General features: G+C 46.4%; 5 protein-coding genes across 5 annotated transcripts; 1 reads left to right on the forward strand and 4 right to left on the reverse strand.

The window, feature by feature from the left end:
• Positions 1 to 90: 90 nt before the first annotated feature.
• GGS22DRAFT_189803 (NAC domain-containing protein) lies at positions 91 to 785 on the reverse strand (the record flags this gene model as incomplete). The annotated part of the gene is made up of 3 exons (XM_047964905.1): positions 91 to 320; positions 461 to 634; positions 725 to 785. The coding sequence occupies 3 exons, from the start codon at positions 783 to 785 to the stop codon at positions 91 to 93; spliced, it is 465 nt and encodes a 154-aa protein (XP_047817666.1).
• Positions 786 to 1,226: 441 nt separating this feature from the next.
• Positions 1,227 to 3,391, reverse strand: GGS22DRAFT_166204 (uncharacterized protein). Its single transcript, XM_047961810.1, has 3 exons — positions 1,931 to 3,391; positions 1,580 to 1,874; positions 1,227 to 1,526 (listed from the first exon to the last, which is right to left on the reverse strand). Exons 1-3 carry the CDS (start codon positions 3,357 to 3,359, stop codon positions 1,442 to 1,444), a joined length of 1,809 nt encoding a protein of 602 aa, XP_047817667.1. The 5' UTR covers positions 3,360 to 3,391; the 3' UTR covers positions 1,227 to 1,441.
• Positions 3,392 to 3,520: 129 nt separating this feature from the next.
• GGS22DRAFT_166205 (uncharacterized protein) lies at positions 3,521 to 5,031 on the forward strand. The gene has a single exon (XM_047961811.1). The coding sequence runs from the start codon at positions 3,641 to 3,643 to the stop codon at positions 4,847 to 4,849; it is 1,209 nt and encodes a 402-aa protein (XP_047817668.1). The 5' UTR covers positions 3,521 to 3,640; the 3' UTR covers positions 4,850 to 5,031.
• Positions 5,032 to 5,512: 481 nt separating this feature from the next.
• Positions 5,513 to 10,136, reverse strand: GGS22DRAFT_195034 (RdRP-domain-containing protein; the record flags this gene model as incomplete). The annotated part of the gene is made up of 2 exons (XM_047965600.1): positions 5,513 to 9,898; positions 9,965 to 10,136. 2 exons carry the CDS (start codon positions 10,134 to 10,136, stop codon positions 5,796 to 5,798), a joined length of 4,275 nt encoding a protein of 1,424 aa, XP_047817669.1. The 3' UTR covers positions 5,513 to 5,795.
• A 1,717-nt stretch (positions 10,137 to 11,853) lies between these two features.
• On the reverse strand, positions 11,854 to 14,591 carry GGS22DRAFT_26541 (FAD-linked oxidase-like protein). The gene is made up of 5 exons (XM_047966640.1): positions 13,792 to 14,591; positions 13,286 to 13,694; positions 12,936 to 13,154; positions 12,484 to 12,882; positions 11,854 to 12,357 (listed from the first exon to the last, which is right to left on the reverse strand). Exons 1-5 carry the CDS (start codon positions 14,092 to 14,094, stop codon positions 11,984 to 11,986), a joined length of 1,704 nt encoding a protein of 567 aa, XP_047817670.1. The 5' UTR covers positions 14,095 to 14,591; the 3' UTR covers positions 11,854 to 11,983.
• Positions 14,592 to 18,152: the final 3,561 nt, after the last annotated feature.

The raw sequence follows: 18,152 nt of genomic DNA on the forward strand, positions 1-18,152 counted from the left end.
ATTTGATTCCGTCATCATTCCGTTCGTTTAGATAAGGGAGGGAGTCTGGTGCCTGGTCCGTTTGTAAAGGTGCGTCATTAGGTTGTCCGTCTATTCGACCTTGCTCTCGAAGTTCTCGCCGGCTACCAGATCGGGGATGTCATCGTCGTCGGCTTCCTTATTCTCCTTCGACATGCTCTGGTAGCTCTCGGCCAGTTTTCGGAGAGAGGCGAGCGAGTCAGGTCCGAGCTGGTTCAAGATACCGGGCACGAGCTCCGTTAGCTCCTTGTCCTCGCCTGCTCCGTAGATGGCGAAGGTGTTGGCGGGGACGGCAGCATGAACTAGTACAATGTTAGCTATGTGATCTCTTGTTTCTCAGATATATGGTTTAAGTTGAGACAATAAGTCAAATATGACAGGTCGCTCAAGCCGAAGCTCGGACGATGTCGACTCTTTGTACTCTTCGATTTTCGCAACTCACCCTTAGGAGCAGAGAAGTGGATGACATTTCCATCGCTCTTGAACATGTTGACTTCCTCAATAGCCTGAATGGGCTGGGTGTTAAGCTTCTTCAGGGTCGCTTGGAGCTTCTTGTCGTCGTTGGCGCTTCGGGCGACATTTCGCTTTTGCTTGTGTCGCGGGGTACCCTTTCCACCTAGTCCAAAAATTAATAATCAATCCCCCACCAAAGAAAAAAGATGAAAGTCGAAAAAAGGGAAAGTAATTGACGATAATTATTACATACCGGTTCGCGAAGGAGCGGCACCACCGAATTTCTTCTTCAAGATCTCCTGCACGTCCGCCATGGTTGTAGGTAGGTGTGGAAAAAAAAGAGGTCTCTCTGTCGGTGTTCGCGACGATGTGGTGCTGGGTTGTGGGTGGCAGGTAAAAGAACCTTCGGAAAACTGGTGGGGGTTTGAATGAGTTAGCGGTTTAACGATTTGGTAATTTTTGATTTGGTTTTTTCTAATTGAGGGGTTGATCTCGAAATTAGACGACGGATGCCAAAACTCAAAACAAAAAAGGATCGAACCCTTGAACTTACCCTGAGAGAAATTGCGAAATTTTACCGTCGTCGAGAAGAATATCGTTCGTAGCTTCTCAATCGGGGCGATGAGGCCTGAAGTTGGGGCTCGTCCGGCACTGGGAAATTGTGCGTTGCCAAGACTTTTTGACTTTTCGCTTGAGGATCAACCCTCTTCCGTAATACTATGTACTTATACACATGTACTTATTCAAGTACCCCTATCCTAGTAATTCCGATAACTCCGACTCAAATTACGATGTCACCAGGAGACGCATACTTCTACATTTAATAACCGTAGTTCAATGGTGATAGATACAGAAACGTTAGAAATTACCTAATGTTACCGACTATATCGAAAAGACGCCCAGCCAAAAATTCATTAATGTACCTAGCTTATACCTACCTAGGTACTTACACTATGATAGGTACGTTCCACTAACGCCAGGAGTTTGTAATACACATCACGGTTCCCAACTCAAGAGATTCAAGGTCCTTCTTACGGTTCTTCTCATATATTACTCTACTCAAGTTAGCGCCTGTATAATAGAGACTTAATATGGACAGCTATCCCACCTTGTTGGACTAGTATGCGGTGTTATCTTCGGTGTTATCTTCGGTGTACTCTTTTTCGAATTGTACCCGGAATCATCGGGTATAAAGCTCCTGACCATAGTAGGTATGGGGAGTAGATCGGAGAAGCTGGCAAGTTCAACTAATTGGGCGCAAAGGCGTTGCTTGATGTCGGAGAATATATCTTTCAACGGTATAACGTATCCAGATCCAAAGATGTCCGACGCAACGAGGTGACCATACACCTTTAACGTGGAAGAGTCGATAACCCACGAGCCTGAGTCACCGTCGCATATACCTGTGTTATGGGTCAACATTAGAGCCGAGTTCTACAGTTTTATAGGCGAACCTTACCTCGTTCATCGTCTATTGTCAACATGTAAGCATCGACAAATTCTTCCCCTGATCCAAGCAGAATTCGACCGGGCGTCGAGGAAAGTTGTCCCTCTTTGAAACCTGAGCCGCTGGTCATATACACGGGGCAATTGCCAGTGACCCCAGGTTCCCTGTCCGAGAGAGTAAGTTCCGATTCTAGGTCATCGGGAATTCGATTCATCTTGTAGACTTTCGTCTCAAATAATGCCCAGTCGTAGCATCGATTGTTGTGGACCTCAATATCTACCGGAGCACTCGCGTGTGTAACAACTGAGCCCAGAACAAGAGGGGTAGCAAAACGCCAATGCTTTTTCTCCTCGGTCGGCTTTACCTTCGCCGGAACATTCCTTGTCAAGAGACCTATCTCTATGTCGCTATCATCGGTATCTGACGCCTCTGAATCAGACTTCTGGGAGTCCTTTTCGTCAATAGGTATTTTGCCAATCTCGGCTTGGGAGCCATCATTCTTGGTATTGGTATCGTCGCCATGTTCGTTGGTGATTTTCTGCTTTGGCTGGAGTTCGTTCTGCCACTCCTCCACCGCGTGCCCAGCTGTGATTCCATAAAACTTGGTGTCTCCCGTTTCCGTTATTACTTTTATGATCCCGCCGAAAGTAGCATTACTGGAGTCACAACCATTTGTGAAGCGGATAGGATTGCCACATAAGGTGTCGCGAGGCAACGTAAGAATGTAATCGACCGTGACCCTCACTGGTGAAATATCATGCTTGAGCTGGGGGGCATTGCCCATAACTGTTACTTCAAAGGACGGCACACCAGGGTCTGAGGGCTGACAAATATCCTTAATGATGCGATTCGTCACGAATTGTTTGACGAGCCTCTTTTGTCCAGGCTGACAGAATACAACAAGATGAGGAGCAGCATCATCATGGGAGGTACCTAACATCACCAATCGTGTCGACATTGGCTTGTAGTTTGCTCCAGTCCTTTGATTTTCTCGGACATGGTTTAGGAGGAGTGTTTCAAAATTGGGTTGGACGATTTTGAATCTCTCGTTGGTAGCCTTGTCGACATCTACATTGACTCGCATAAGAGCTGGTTTCTTTTTCGGCAAGGAAATTGAAGCAATGGAAGATATATCGATGGACTTTGCTTTTCCATTTTCAGGTCGCAAGGATGATAAGATTGATGGCCCATGGTAAGCGTCATTTTTTCTCAATGTAGGTGAATTAATACTTGGTGTTGTGGACAGAGAACTATATCCAGAGTCGGTGATGGTAGCCTCGAGAGGCTTTTGTAATGAGGGGGAATGGTTCTCAACAATTTCTGTCGTCTGTGAGGAGTCGGCAGACGTCATATTGCAAGATATCGCCTCAATTGGCCTTCCGACATACCCAAGATCTGGATTAACTAAGACTTGGATCGATTGAAGTCCCAAGATGTTCATGAAATGAAATAATGGATGCCTCCGGATTGGAGCAACAAAATCTGCCTATGGGTAGCCACCGGCATATGGTAACATTTTGGCACAGCCCTGAAATGATATTTCCTCTGGTCGTAGCCAATCATAAAGCATATCAGCTTGATGACAAAATGTCTTTCTGTGATACGAAAGCATTCGTTAGGTAACCAATTATATAGATATAAATAGGAGCCATCCGATGCCGACGAATCGACCTAAAATCAGCCCTGGAGATCATAATTCATTTGTCAAAGAGAGTCGGGAAGATGGATACACCAAGCGAAATACTTTACCCACTGGCAAACGCTTCACGGGACAACCTCGCAAGAGTATGTGAATCCTTATGGGGATGGAAACCATGCGCGCAGTGGATTTTGGGGAAGACGTGCTATCAGCCGTATGACTGTCCATGTAGGCATGCTGCAAGATTGGAGCCTTTCTTTGACTTCTACAGAGATGTCACGGCTTATTATATTCCCGATCTTACTGGCGACTCATGTCCTGCCTTGAGATCTCACGATGATCTCATTGATATTATCTCTCTGATCAAGAAAAATGCAGAAAGACCTCGTTCGAGGCTAACGATTGAATATTTCAGTCAGCGTGGCGTTCAGACGCCACCGATAACCGACCAGAACAGGGCTTTCAGTCTGGCCGCCCGCATTACGAGCATGATTAAATGCTCTATTGAGAACCAGTCGGACGGCCTATTAGAAGCAGGAACTCAACCTATAACATGGCATAGTGACAAGTCATTCACGGCTTTCGTAGACTCTGCGTTTCCTAAACGAGAGCAACCTAAACTCAATCCCGATGACGATGTCGCCTCGTCCGAGAAGGTCCATCTGGCCCTAGTAACGGCAAAGAGATTGAGGAAGGTCGCACACTTGAAGGCCATTCCTACCAATAATCTCAAGGACCACCTGCTTCTTGATTATAAGAATAGTACTGTTGCCATATACCACTATACGAGTGTGCTGAAGGAGCACATTCTCGCTTGTAGGGAAGAAGCGATGGGGCAGACACTTGGGCAGTCTACCCCTAAGTCTATATCCAGCAATGGAAATATTCCTCAACAATTGGCTCTCGAGACACTCAGTACCATTCAAAATATCCTCTTCCCTGTCGACCCCGAGTCACGATCGCTTCTTCGGTCGCTCGTCTCCAAGGAAAAATTTGATCCAGATATTCTTCGCCTCGAACCCCCATCTCATGGCAGTCCGGACGAGCAGCAGATCGGATACGAGTACTGGGGTTCCAGGCTTATCGACTTATACGACGAGTTGAATAACCCGACGCCTAGAGGCTACGTTGAAAATTGGTTACAGCGCAAGAGCGGTTCCAGATATATGATGATGGCAACTTTAGCTGGTGTGATCATAGCAATCTTTCTTGGAATTTTGAGCCTCGCCGTAAGCATTTTCCAGGCTTGGGTGGGATGGCAACAGTGGAAACATCCTGTCGCGGGAAACTGAGGAAATAGAACTAGTACGAAGATTTGAACTAAAAATTCAAACCACCAGCCACCTCTTTTACCTAGTGCGTCAAGTCCAGGCTAAAACTGAGACCTGATAGTGATCCATTCGCTAAATCCTAGTGGATAACCGCTATAATCTAAGTATTCTTAGGGAGTTCGGCCACTGAAGAAAAACGCCACCTGAGAAAATATTCTGATTTACGCGGCTTTTCCCAGAATGAAGCATTCAATTATTCAATAGAAAGTATCTTGACCTAATCAACTTTTTACAAACAGAATACTCTTAGGAAAATCTCATCCCAAAGAAAAAGAAAGTCACGTACCTAATAAATTTTGGCGATATCTCTAAAGCACGGATCGGATAGGGGCACGAAGGTTCGAGCCAAAAATTTAGACCATCAGTCACGTCTCTGGTCCAGGACGCGATTAAACAAGCAGTTATCTCGTACTATTGGATATCAGATTTAAGCTAAAGCTGAAACTTAACAGTAATCTGTCCGCTAAGTTCTAGCGGATAGCCGCTACAACTTGAGCCTATTTCAGGGAGCTTAGCCACTAAATAAAAATGCTACACGGCGAGAGAATATTCTAATTTACACAGCTCAAGCCATTAGAATTTAGCACCCGCAGTGCATGACCCAAATCCCATCCCATCGGACATCCCCACCACGGTCCGTGCCAGCCACGGGATCACCACGACAGGAAATTTTAAAGAAATCTAAGCGATGAGACGCCACGATGACACTTCAAATAAAAAGTACATAGTAAGGGCACGGAAATCAGATTACTAAAGTCGGCAGCTACCTAGTACCTACCCCTAAGGTACCTAGCAGCCTAGCTACAGCGAAAAGCAGAAATATGAGAATGATCCCCCCATCCCATCCTCAAGGCGTGAAAAGCAACTTTACCCCCCTTCCCCCCGGAAGAGCCGTCCCGTCAGCCACTCAGTTCAGACCCAGTCTAGCAAGGGCATCCATGCTCGTATCTTCGTCCTCCTCCAGCACAACCAGTTCCTCCAAAGTCTGGCTAATAGCAAGAGGCGATGTTTCCTGTCCCCGAGAACTGTCGCTCTTATCATCGCCCTCGCCCGCAATAATACCAGCACCCACAAGACGCTCGAACTCCTCATCGTCATTATCAACATCATCATCCAATAACCCCATAGTTGGCTTCGGTACTTCCTCAAGCTCGAACTGCTCCTCCGAAGTAGCGATTCGGCCGAGCTCGTAGTCGAAGACCCAGGGAAAGCTGATCAACGGGATCTCATAGTTAGCGAGATCTTGCTCGCGATCCTCCCCTCTTACCTTCCCCAGCACGATTTGCACTTCTTCCCATGTGACGAGGTAGGCGGCGGCGATTACGGGATATAGAGATTTGGGGTCTCTAGATCCTGCCAACTTGACACATGCTTCTCTGAACCGCTCTCTGTGGCTTGTCATCACCGGTTCCATGATCTCCTGCCTCCGATATTCGCTCCCAACTCGAGGCTTCGACAACACAAACGTTGACCAGGTTTCGAATTCCGTTTGGATATCATGTTGGTTCATGATCTGCTTCATTGCCTTGTCATGTTGTCTCTTGATCATTCTTACCGCCTTTAACGTATCATCCTTAAGCGCATATCTACGCAGAATTCTCTCGTCGAAATCGCCATCAAGCTTGGGTTTAAAGCCGACCTTGGCCACTCGATCGTATAGCCGACCGAGTATTTTCTTCGAGTGATAAGTCTTGTTTGGCGCCTTTTCCATAAAATGTGGGAAGCGTCTTGGTCGCATCGATGGCTTCAGATGAGCCTCCTGGCCAGTCTTTGGGTAATCTACAGACTTGGAATGCAGTCGTGCTAAGTCGATGCACTGCGGGTCCTTGGGTCCCTCGGTGAGCATATCGCATTTTGCTAAATGTGCGTGCGCAATAGTACTGAGCGAGTCGTTCTTCATGTATTGCACGAAGAACGAAATGAGATCTGAAACCCTTACGTCCCGCTTCAGTGCCTTTGGCTTGAGGACATCCTGTTCCATAGGAGGGTAATTCCACTCAGGAGGTATGAGTTCGGGGTCCCAGACGACAAAGTAATCATCCCCGTCAAGGTCCCCACCAGAACACATGGAAGGGATATCACGGTCGCCGACTGCAGGGAATACAACAACATCGCGAAGATGTCTCAAGGCTGGAACATCTACCGCCTCTACTACTCGGATATCACCAGGGTGCAGAGACGGGTTTCGCCCAAGCATACATATTCCGGTAATTACCGTGTAATCGCCCGTCTCTCCTGGCTTAATACCTGTCTTGGGCACTTGAAGAAATATCTGTGCTAGTGTGCTAGGGTCTTTTTTGTTACGAGGTTCGGTTGATTCGGTAGATTCTTTTGGCTCCGAATACCCTCGCAACGTACGAGTCTCGTCTACGCAGCCAAAGACAAAGGCTCCCTGGTCGATCAAAATCCGAGCTTTCTCTCGGAGCAATCTCATTGACCAAGCACGCCAGACTTCTAGGATAGTCATGAAAAATGGCTCCTTCGTCCTCATGAATCCGTCTGCTATCATCTGTGCTATCGTCGTAGAGACGCCGTTTTGATCAACGTATTTGCTGAGTAATCGCATAGCGACATGCGGGTTTTCCATTGCACTCTCATAGTCTGCTATCTGTTTCTTCATCCTACGTTCAAATACGAAATCTGGGACGCCTAGGCAACTCAGTATCATAATAGTCTGCCTGTTCAATGTCGCGACGGAAAATCTAGATGTCTTGATGATTTCGAGGCCCTGGGAGCTGCAATTGAACTTGTTTTGCGAGGGTCGAAGGTGAACTTCATTGAAAGGCACTTCGGGCCATTGTGTTAGAATTCCCTTGCTACCCCCGAGTCGAAATTGAAAGACAGCCGGAATATGAGTGATGATGTTACTCGTGTTGAGATTTTGTATCAGAAATTTGGCGCGGCTAGGCGCAATCTTCCCAACTCCGTCGGTGAAGCACCAACCATTATGCTCGATGTCGGGGATTTGTACGATTGTTTGGCCAATAGGTGATGACCTAGGCAGCTTTGTTGTTGAAAAACACTGTCCAAGTCTAGCTGCGTACTTGGCTACGATCCGAATGTGGGTGACATCACCCATCCAGTTTCGAATACTGTCGCAAGTTAGGAAGTCGTCCGGGCAGAAGAAATAAGCGCCATTCTCTCGGAATTGCGAGTTTCCAGCAGCAAGATATTCGAAATGTCGACCACCAATCCGGATACCGTTTGATAGAGTTCGATGTATTCTATTGAATAACGCATTATCCTGCACACTGCCTGGGGTTGGGAAAATGCGGCCCCTGGATATTTCATCGGTGAATTGAACGCGAATAAATCGATCATGGTACTTTGAAAACTGGCGCAAGACACGGTTCATCGCTTCTGGCGCTGGGTTAGTGAGGTACAAAGTCGTTGGTGTCACCACAACTTTTCTCATCCATTGAGTGTTTTCAGGAAGCGATATTTCGGGATAATGGCTCATTGCTCGTTTGTCCTTGAAGAGTTTCATTGGGTCATAGATCCTCTTCTCGTCAAGCTTATCTCTATCCTCGAGACGGCTTCCAGTGCGAGGCTGTGAGATGTACATCAAGAGATCATTCGCCCTGTCGCGTCGCCTAGTATGATCTTTCGAGAGATCCGCTAATCTTTGCAAAAATTCAGTTGTTATGTCGACCTCGTTCAAAAATCCTTGGGATATACATGCTTCAAGCTGATATCGGACATTATAGGGAAGGTGGATGTCTTCCGTGTCAGCAAGAAGAGATAGGTTAGAGTTAGGTCCTAAGTTGCTCGGCCTTTGTGGTTCAAGCTTGCTCCAGAAGCTCGGGACTTGCGTCGTGACGGTTGAGAATTCGCCTGGTGCCTTATAATCTATCTTGATGTTGAAATCCTGCAATGCGGGTTTCATTACAGCCCAATTCGGGAGGGCAGATTTCGGGAAGATGAGCCGGTACACGGTCCATCTTCCAATATCAATGAACTGATTGGTTCTAGGTAACGATACCGGGTCATTCTTGAACCATGTTGTGTCATAAGTAATGTCGACAGTCCGATCCCAAGCATCTCGTATGGACCATATGGTCTTGCTGTCCGAGTGAGACCCTGCAAGATCATGCTTCACGTAGAAGGCTGGGGGTGTTGGTAGGGGGATGACGAGGGCCCACATTCCCTCGTCAAAGTCAACGAAGATGATTTTCTTCAGATGTGCGAACGGGATCTGAGCCTTATACTCTTGAGTGACTTCTTCCTTTCCAATAGGATCAGGGTGCTGTATGCTAGGATCTTTGCGACGCGGGTCTTGAATCCTGCAGGCAAACACAATCTCAAGTCTCTTGTGCTGGAGATCGGCGTCTAAGGAAAAGCCATGTCGTCTGCTGTTGCTCTGGATTGTTCTCAGGGGAATCATTCCATTCTCATGAGCAAGTACGCCGAATTGCAAAGAGTCCATCTTGACGTGTATCAAGCTAGAGTAAGAATGGCCACTTGCGGCTTGGACTTTAAGCAATGGCTGTTCCTTTTGAAGCTCAACTTTGATCTTGGTTGGTTTACCCCTGATGTTGACTATCATGAAATCCTCCCAGAATTGCGTGGTGGGAGGTGGCCTGAAATGAACACGCCCACTTCCGTCCCGCTCTCCAGTGTTCTTTCTCTCAAAGAGCTCAATGGTGACAACTTCGCCATAACCTTTGAAGACGGTCCATATGTCACGAGTTGTAATATTGGAAGGGAGGTTGTGTATACGAAGGCAGATTCTTTCCCAGTCTGCCCACTGAGGTTTAATACCAGTTGTGTTAGATGATTGACGCAAACCGTGTCCATAGCTAGCGCTTGAATTAGTAGATCTCTCAGTAGCCTCATGTTTCGAAGCTCCAGCGTACGGTTTAGGACTTAAACTCTTCTGTGGCTGCTGTCTTCTGTTTGGCTTGCGCAATACAGAGCCCGCCTGACGATGATTATCAGATGGCCCCAAAGGGGCTGTGACGGACGACGTAGATGCGCTAGTAGAAGGAGTAGGTTCATGTGTCTCTCGAGCTATGATAAAATATTAGTTGCTAGTCGACAACCCCAGAATATCTGCCATGAATTCAGGCCACTCACATTGAACTACATCTTCAATAAGATTATTGCCATCGGAAGGTCGTTGGTTACTGCCCGCCGGGAGCGCGCCGTTTCCATTCTCGGGTATGATAATGCTACTCTGGAGGAACTCAGAGATGCTTGGTCGCATCCGGTGCGGGCCTCTCCTAGCTTCACTTCTGTTGCGATTCATCTTGGGGCTGATTCAGGGCAGGAAACTAATACCAGGTCAGCTTTTTGAATGGAAAGAATAATCAAGGCTCCCGCCTCCATGTGGAGTCGCAGTTCACTTGATGGTGGTGAGCGTTGAACTGGTGAGGGGTATGGTGCAGTACAAATAGTTTTGACTAGGAATAAAGTAGTTATTCCAATTGAAAGCGCATGTTGGTATGAGAGAGATAGAGGCCACTGTAAAGCAGTAGGATAGGATAGGAATTGGATTTACCTAAGCTCTGATATTATCATGAATGGAAAGGGAAGAGGAACCATCGAGGCATCTATGAGCAGAGTGATAATTGGGATGGTGAGGTTTGCCATTTGCTAGGCAGATCATAAACAGTGGTAGTAATAAAGTTGCAAGTTTTTTTGAATTTTCTTGAGTGAGTCAATTACAAACAAGATACTAACATGTGCATATAAAGTTGAACGTTCCTGGCGTGAATCGCCTAGGTACCCAGATGCCCCGTTCACCTCAAGTAAACAGTGGTGATTGCCTAAATATGTAGTAGCCGCGAGGTAGATACTAGGTACTTCCAAGTCTATTAATCATCTGATCATTATTTTAACAGAGCAGTCTTGCCCATAGATATTTACCTCGGGGTAGGTGCTTTGGAACCCTTGAAAATAAGGCACTAGTATCCGCTCTTGGTCATTCCTACACGCCGAAATAAATATTGTCCTTGACGACGAGAAGCTTTTATAGACGAGATAAAGACGCCAGTGCTGACGAGTAGCAAGTAATGTTTTTACTAGCCCCATAAGATCCCATGCAGCCAGCCGAAACACTGCAGCACGTTTGCTCATCATCTTTGATGAATTTGGCTGAGTTCTTGGTACAGTCTCAGTACAGTCTTGGTACAATCTTTGTCGGGCCACAGGTTCAGACGCATCAAAATTCTGGACGTATAACTGGGACCGTAAGTCACTATGTCATCTATCTTAGTTAGTAGTTCTGCTGCATGCCCCTACTGGCTACGTATCAGTATGTGTCGTGCATGGAGAAGATGGTCTCTAGAGAAGGGGTGTACCTGAATAACGAGGGTACTAAATTATTTAGAAGCTTTCAAGGTTAAATATCGCACTCTAGATTAAAGATATATTTCCTATATTTAGGTGCTAGAAAAGCCTTAGGTAAGGATGGTAGGAAATTGAGTATGGAATTTTCTCCATTATGTTCATCAACATCCGATTCAACAAAAGCTCTAATAGCTCATAGCTTTATGACTCATCAGAGATAAACTCACATTTCAAATCTTAAGATACAATATATACAGGTAGCTACCTAGAAATATATACTCAGCTAATTGAATAACGATGGTCTCTAGGAATCATACAAGTATCGAAGCCTTTATACGCTGAGGGTATTCTTAGCAGGCCCACTTTTACCCCTATATTTACCATCTTCTCTATCTCCTAGCACTACAGCATCAAAATTCGAATGACGAAAGGTCTCCCGAAAAGATATCAAAAATTCTCGAGTAATGCAATCCAGGTTGATAAGGCATTTCAGAGTCTGTCTATTGTTATAGTATTCAAAATAAGAGGAATAATACTTTTTCATCAATAACCCACACGTAAAAGACCACAATGCTAACTAATGAACCCCTTCCGAATTTTGCTCTTCCGTTTGTACGCCGTAAGTGCGGTTCCTTATTGCTCGTGAAAAAGTGCTATGTCTCATAGCTGAAGAATGATGCGCACTTTTCTAATCCAGTGAGCTCATAGCTTTGTTGATCGCACCATGCCTGTTGATACCTGAAGTTCAGGAGGGGTGAGGGGCGGTAGGCGCGAAGCCAGGGCCGACAGGAAGCGAGGAACTGATCATGGAATATCCATAATCTTCCCAGGATTCATAATCCACAGAGGATCGAGTGCCGATTTAATCTGTTTCATGACGGCCAAAGTATCCGGGCCAACCTCCAACAGAAGTGACTCCTTCTTACCCCAGCCAATGGAATGCTCTCCCGTGCATGTCCCTTCCATTTCTAATGCTCGCTTGACCATGTTCTTAACGCACTTCTCGACCTTTTCAAGTTCGTCTTTATCTTTCCGGTTGTACATGATGCTCTCGTGGAAGTTGCCGTCTCCGATGTGCCCTAAGATGCTAGCGAAAAGCCCTAGCTCGTCCATCTCCTTTTTGCTGATCTCGATGATATCCGCTAGCCTGCTGAATGGGACAGCGACATCTGTTGACCCTATTATGAAAGCCCATGAATTAGATTTAATTCAATTTGCGCGCAGGTATTGAGTGTGACCTAAGTAACCCACTGTGCGGCAAAGCTTGGCACGTTTAGGGGGCGGGGTCAGGGAGGATGACTTACAAACTTCCTCGTTATTTTTCCTCAGAGCCAGCATCGACCACAAAGATTCCTTCCTCGCCGACCACAGAAGTTTCTGTTCTCGGGCATCTTTAGCGAATTCGAAATTGCTGCCCTTGTTATTTTTAGCGATAGCTTGGACGCGACTGATGTTCTCCTTCACGCCCGCCTTCGTCCCCGAGAACTTGAAAAACAGCGTCGGCATTTCCTTCCATACGCGCGGTGCGGTTGCTCCCCCTATATTGACGACCTTCATCTGCACTTCGTCCATGAGTTCCATAGCTGCGACGGGAACTCCGGCCTGCATAACCCCAGCTGCGGCTGAGGCAGCGTCGCGAATTGTGGGGAATGTAACCACGGCGACAGAGAACTCCTCCGGAACAATAGCAAGTTTTAGAGTAGCTGATATTACGTTAGAAACCTCGGTTAGTGGATGTGGAAAGAGATAATGTTACCCTCAGTAACCAGACCTAGAGTTCCCTCGGAGCCCACAAATATGCCGTTGAGGTTGTATCCCGCGGAACTCTTCCTCGGACGTCTCCGCGTCTTAATTACCGTTCCATCTGCTAGAACGACAGTTAAGTTGATGATCCAATCTTTCATGGTTCCGTATCTAACTGCATTCGTGCCAGAACAGTTGGTACCAATCATACCGCCGATCTTGGCGCTTGGACCTGTAGTTCAGAGTACAAATTAGTCCATCTTCATACTAGTTTTGAGAAATATTCTTTCAAATAGGTATTTATCTCATATCCTTTGATATAAGGAAAGGCATAATTTTGCGCGAATTGCACGGGTTACTCACCAGGGTCAATAGGAAAGAAGAGCCCACTCCCCATTCTGCTCAGTTTTTCGTTGAGATCTTGCCAGCCAATGCTCGGCTGAACCACAATATCCATATCGTCCTTGTTGAACTGGATTATCTGGTCCATGTACGCGAAATCGACACTGATGCCACCATAAGGGGCCGAGAAGTTTCCTTCCAAACTAGACCCTCCGGAATAGGGGATGATAGGTATCCGGTACTTATGGCAGATACTGGCAATAATCGAGACCTGTTCTGTTGAACGCGGATACGCAACGGCAACTGGTAGCCCATCGGGGTTTACAGTCGACCATTCAGAATACCCGTGCGCAAGAAGATCTTCCGGATCTGTACTGATGATGTCCTCTCCGCCCTTTTTGGAGATCTCACGACGAATTTCATCTAATGCCTAGAAAAACGTTTAGTAAGAGGTCTGCAATATCCTCTTTCTATCCTAGGTAGCGAAAGCGTCGTTCTGGTTAAATTATGGCAAAGGGTATGCTTACATCTTCCATTTCGACCAAGGATGCGTACTGGGGAGTCGGCATCTTACTATCAAGAAGTGTGACGGCACGCTTCGGGGGCCCTTGTAGCGACGCCGTAGCAAGTCCGAATCCTAAAAAACCAGCAGTGGCCGACAGGGCGAACACAGAGCGGCCTGACCATTTCGGGTTGTTGTCTGCCGCATTAGACCACCCTCGTCCGGCAGCCGATCCATTTTCGGTGACAGGCCTCTTTAATGATGGCGAGATAGAATACCTGCGTCTCCAAGCAGAGGGGAGACGCCCAGCAAAGTGTTTCAACGACATGAGGACCGAGTTTAAGATAGAGATTTTGAATTGTGTATGTATTAGGGTGCATACATTAAATGTGGTTGTATCGACGGTCAAACTAGGAAGTGCCAGGCGATCTGAACTCGAACCAAAGTCAAGAACGCTAAAGTTACAATAGCAAGACCTTCAATAGACAAGCTGAATCTCACGAAAATAGTCTACCTAGTTCCCTTGAGGGAAAGAGGTGAAGGGAAAAAGGTTTCCCACTCGCAGAGAGAGCTCTTCCCGGATCTTGGGTCAGGCCAAGGCTGTCAGACTAACAACTTTCCAAGGAATCCAACTGACTAAGGGGATAAAAACACCTGAAAGCTCTTATGTAGACCGAAAGGGGAAAGCCGAGGGTGAGTTTAGCGGGCGGGGGGACAAGCTTTCCCTATATATATTTATAGTAGAGGGTAGCTAGGCGAGCAAAGAGTAGGCAGAAATAGGCGTGTTCGTAAATTTGCCTTGGTCCCAGAGGAGCATGGTAACTAAACTTGAAGGAAGTTCCAGAGAGCTCGTGAGGTTAGGTGGGTCTAATAATAAACTCCTAGCACTCGGTTCATGCGACCCCGAACACGGCTGAGCGTGAACGAGTTGTAATAGGATTCGTCGAGATAGAAGTAACTAGCTCTGTAGGCTGTCGTGGGAGGCACTTATGCCCTTGTCTAAACTCGGTGAGCCTACCCAAGCATGTCAAACCGAGAGGCGTGTGACACGTTGAGTGGACCAGGGCACCGGAGTCCACCAGGGATCCAATCAGTCACGAGGCAAAGAGATCGGAAGTAAATACTTCTGTCTGAAGAAGCGGTAGCACTTCGATTGCGTGCAGAGAAGAGGGGGGGACGGGATGAGGAGGTAAAGAATAATGGGGAACTATAGTGCTAGTAACTACTAGTAGCGTATATCGGGAGAGGAAGGTATCTAGCCATGCCGGGAGACATACACGCGGTGTACGCCGAAGGCGAGCTTTATAAAGAGGCATAAACGGCCTACGTAAATGCAATACCGGGACGGCTGACCATGTGGGAGCCAGTCCCACGATTGGAAGCTCGATGTAAGTCCATGTTACGCCGCGCCATGTTATCCCTGGCCCTAGCAGAGTTGGCAGTTGATAATGTGTAAGGAGAAATGACCCACAAGTATGTCGTCGTTAGATCCCAATCGCTTTCTGCGCTACCATAGAGTAACGAATGAGAATTAAGTCCGAAGTAAAAACAAGGGGGATCGAGTGAGTGGGAGTAGGAGTGGGAGAGAGTTGCCAGTGTTACCATTTAGCATGAGAAGAGGAAGAAAAGGGGACCGGTATAGTCTCTGATGGGAAGTTGTCAGGGGTAATCAAGAAGGCATTGGAGATGGTGAAAGTCGATGAAGTAAAAAGAAAAAAAATGCAGAACTAAGAAGGCCAGTCCTGGAAACTCATCCGTGATCCGTGGGGTTCATGCCGCTAGACCTTACCAGGGCACCGACAGCCATTCCAAGGTCGTCACGAACTACATGTAGGTACAATACGGCTGCATCTATACGTATTATATATAGTTGAACATAATTCGTCGTCTCTAGTTGATGAAGAAAGGATTTTCTTACCACGTTTGGCTCGAGCATTCCAAGTTGGGTATCGTGGGAGACGGTGCGAACTATCTCGAAAATACTGTATTACAGTTGGAACTTTGATTTTCATATGGCCAACACAGCACGCGACCAGTAGTTCTAGTACGTCTGATGGAATTGCGAGTTAGGGAGGCCGCCGGTAAGAGAATCCGAGAGTAGGAAAGTAATCTGTAGTATGAGGCAAGGTAGCTCAAGATATATGATAATATATTAATCATGATAGGTCGGGTCCCTTGAAAATACTTGCGTGATATTCGGCGCCATTGTTACTGGAAAATTGACTTAAAAAAGGAAGAAATTCTCCGTGTAGATTTACAAATCAAGAAAATGGATGAATACTACTAGGTAGGTAGGTACCTAGTAGTAGATACATGTAAGATGTAAGGAGGGGCAAGTGAAGCAAATGAGGGGTTGAAAAAATAATAATTTAGTGATGCAATTATCAATCGTGAGGTGAAAGTGGGTACAACGCCATGAACCCCTTGTAAGTCCTAGCCCTTACACACCACGAATGCTTCGGGTAGACACATTAGGGGCTGTTTCGAGTTTCGAGGGTATTAGGTACCTACATATGCAAGATATAACTGATATCCATATATATGTCTGCAGATGGTAAAGTTAGAACTAGGTACCTATCGGATTTAATTACATTTCTTGTTACCTACTGTCTATTAGGTAAACTCGTGTAAAGGAGTTAAGGTAGACGCAACAAGGTCCATGGCCATAGAACGATCTAGGTAGGTACGGAAGTATAGCGTCTGCTGGTTAGCCATTCAATAGTCGAATACACTTCCTGTTTCTAGATATTCGTGTAACGGCCGTGAAATGCATTGCGTCCACCGTAGTAATTAGCCGTTGAGACGTAAGTAGTCCTCGGAGTTTCCTCTAAGCTTACTAAGTACAGTAGAGACTACGGTAGAGGCTACAGTAGTTCGTGTGTGTATTGGTCGGTATATGCGATCCTCAAGTGTATATCCTAGACTGTGAATTTCGGTATACTTCCGACAAATAAGGATGTGTAAAACCCGTCGGCTTGCCTGTGGATGGCTAAGTTCGGATGTGGCCCCAAAGCCTCATAAGAGGCTGACTCTGGCTCCGCGTATCTCTGAAGTGATTGGTGCCACACTTGCACTACACTTAGCCTAGTTCTCGAATATAAACGGTTGGTCTATATGTACGACTCTATATGAAAAGGGGTCATGCGGAAGTTTGATGAGCTATGTTGCTTTAGCTGCTAAGAAATGGCTCAAATTCGGCACTCTAGACTTGCTCTTTTCGATTAGAGTGCTTAGAATAGCCAGTCTCATGCTCTCCGTGGCGCATATACGGGGAAGAAGACGTACCTGGAGATTAAAAAACGAGGTAAGCAACCTCTTGCTGCATGTCAGAGCTACACATTATGAGACACGACGGCGACAGAGTGAGCACACAGCCTATGGCGCGAAGCCAACACTTTTACGCTAACATAAGCCTGCCAAGGTGCAAGAAGCAGCGGCAAAATGTAGCCAACTGGACTTCTGAATATGCCCCCGACTAATATAGTGTTGATCGCAGCTGAAATTCTGTAATGAAGTCGTCACAGTCATCGCTGCGGTGTAACAAATACGCCAAACCACATCGAATTGGAAATATCGATTCTGATTCAGCCTGATTCAGACCGCGTGTTGTTTTCAGTAACGTGGACGACATGCTGCCATCCCGGGACTTGGGTGCCTACCCCAGACTTTACATTCGGCTGGCCACATTCGAAACCCTGCAGGTGTTGCGGGTAGCTCCTAGGTGTTTGTCCTAAATAGGGAGTTCCCTGACCCATGGTCTTCCCGTATAGTAGGAGCTGATAATAGTAACGATTCTAAAGCAAAGCTTAATGGCTCCTGTAAGAATCATATTGGACGATACCCCCTTGGAATCTAGACTGTTTATATGGAGATCAGTCCATTCTGATTAGCGAGAGTGGGGGTTTGTTACCTCGAGTATCTAACGGCGTATTTTCCGGACGCATGACTGATAAAGAATGTCCAATGCACACTTACCATGATGCATTTTGAAAGGACATAGTAAGACCAGTGCTAGGGTTAGATGAGAAACTTTTTTGCGGTCCTGAAAACAAGTCGATTTCCTCCGATTCGCGAATCATGTATCCCAGGATTCGAATAGCTAGCCTGCCTGCTTACCTGCCCAGATTGTATAGAGATTTCCCAAGATTACCAAATAGAATTATAGGGAAAGGAATAAACAGGAGAAGCTCTCCCCTTACAGCGCATAAGTACCTGAGGCTCGACCCAAATAGAGCTAAGATCTTCAGGCATGATCAGTGGCAAAGCAGGGCCATCTCGGCCCATATACGTAGATATCTTGCTCGCAGCTCACCAGTTGTAACCCTTTACATACGTCAACACCACGCTTACCACCGGCTGAGAACTTTGATAGATGACACTGATAAT

Source organism: Annulohypoxylon maeteangense (assembly GCF_022496945.1).
Source record: "Annulohypoxylon maeteangense strain CBS 123835 unplaced genomic scaffold GGS22scaffold_11, whole genome shotgun sequence".
In the NCBI taxonomy this organism is placed as follows: Eukaryota; Fungi; Ascomycota; class Sordariomycetes; order Xylariales; family Hypoxylaceae; genus Annulohypoxylon; species Annulohypoxylon maeteangense.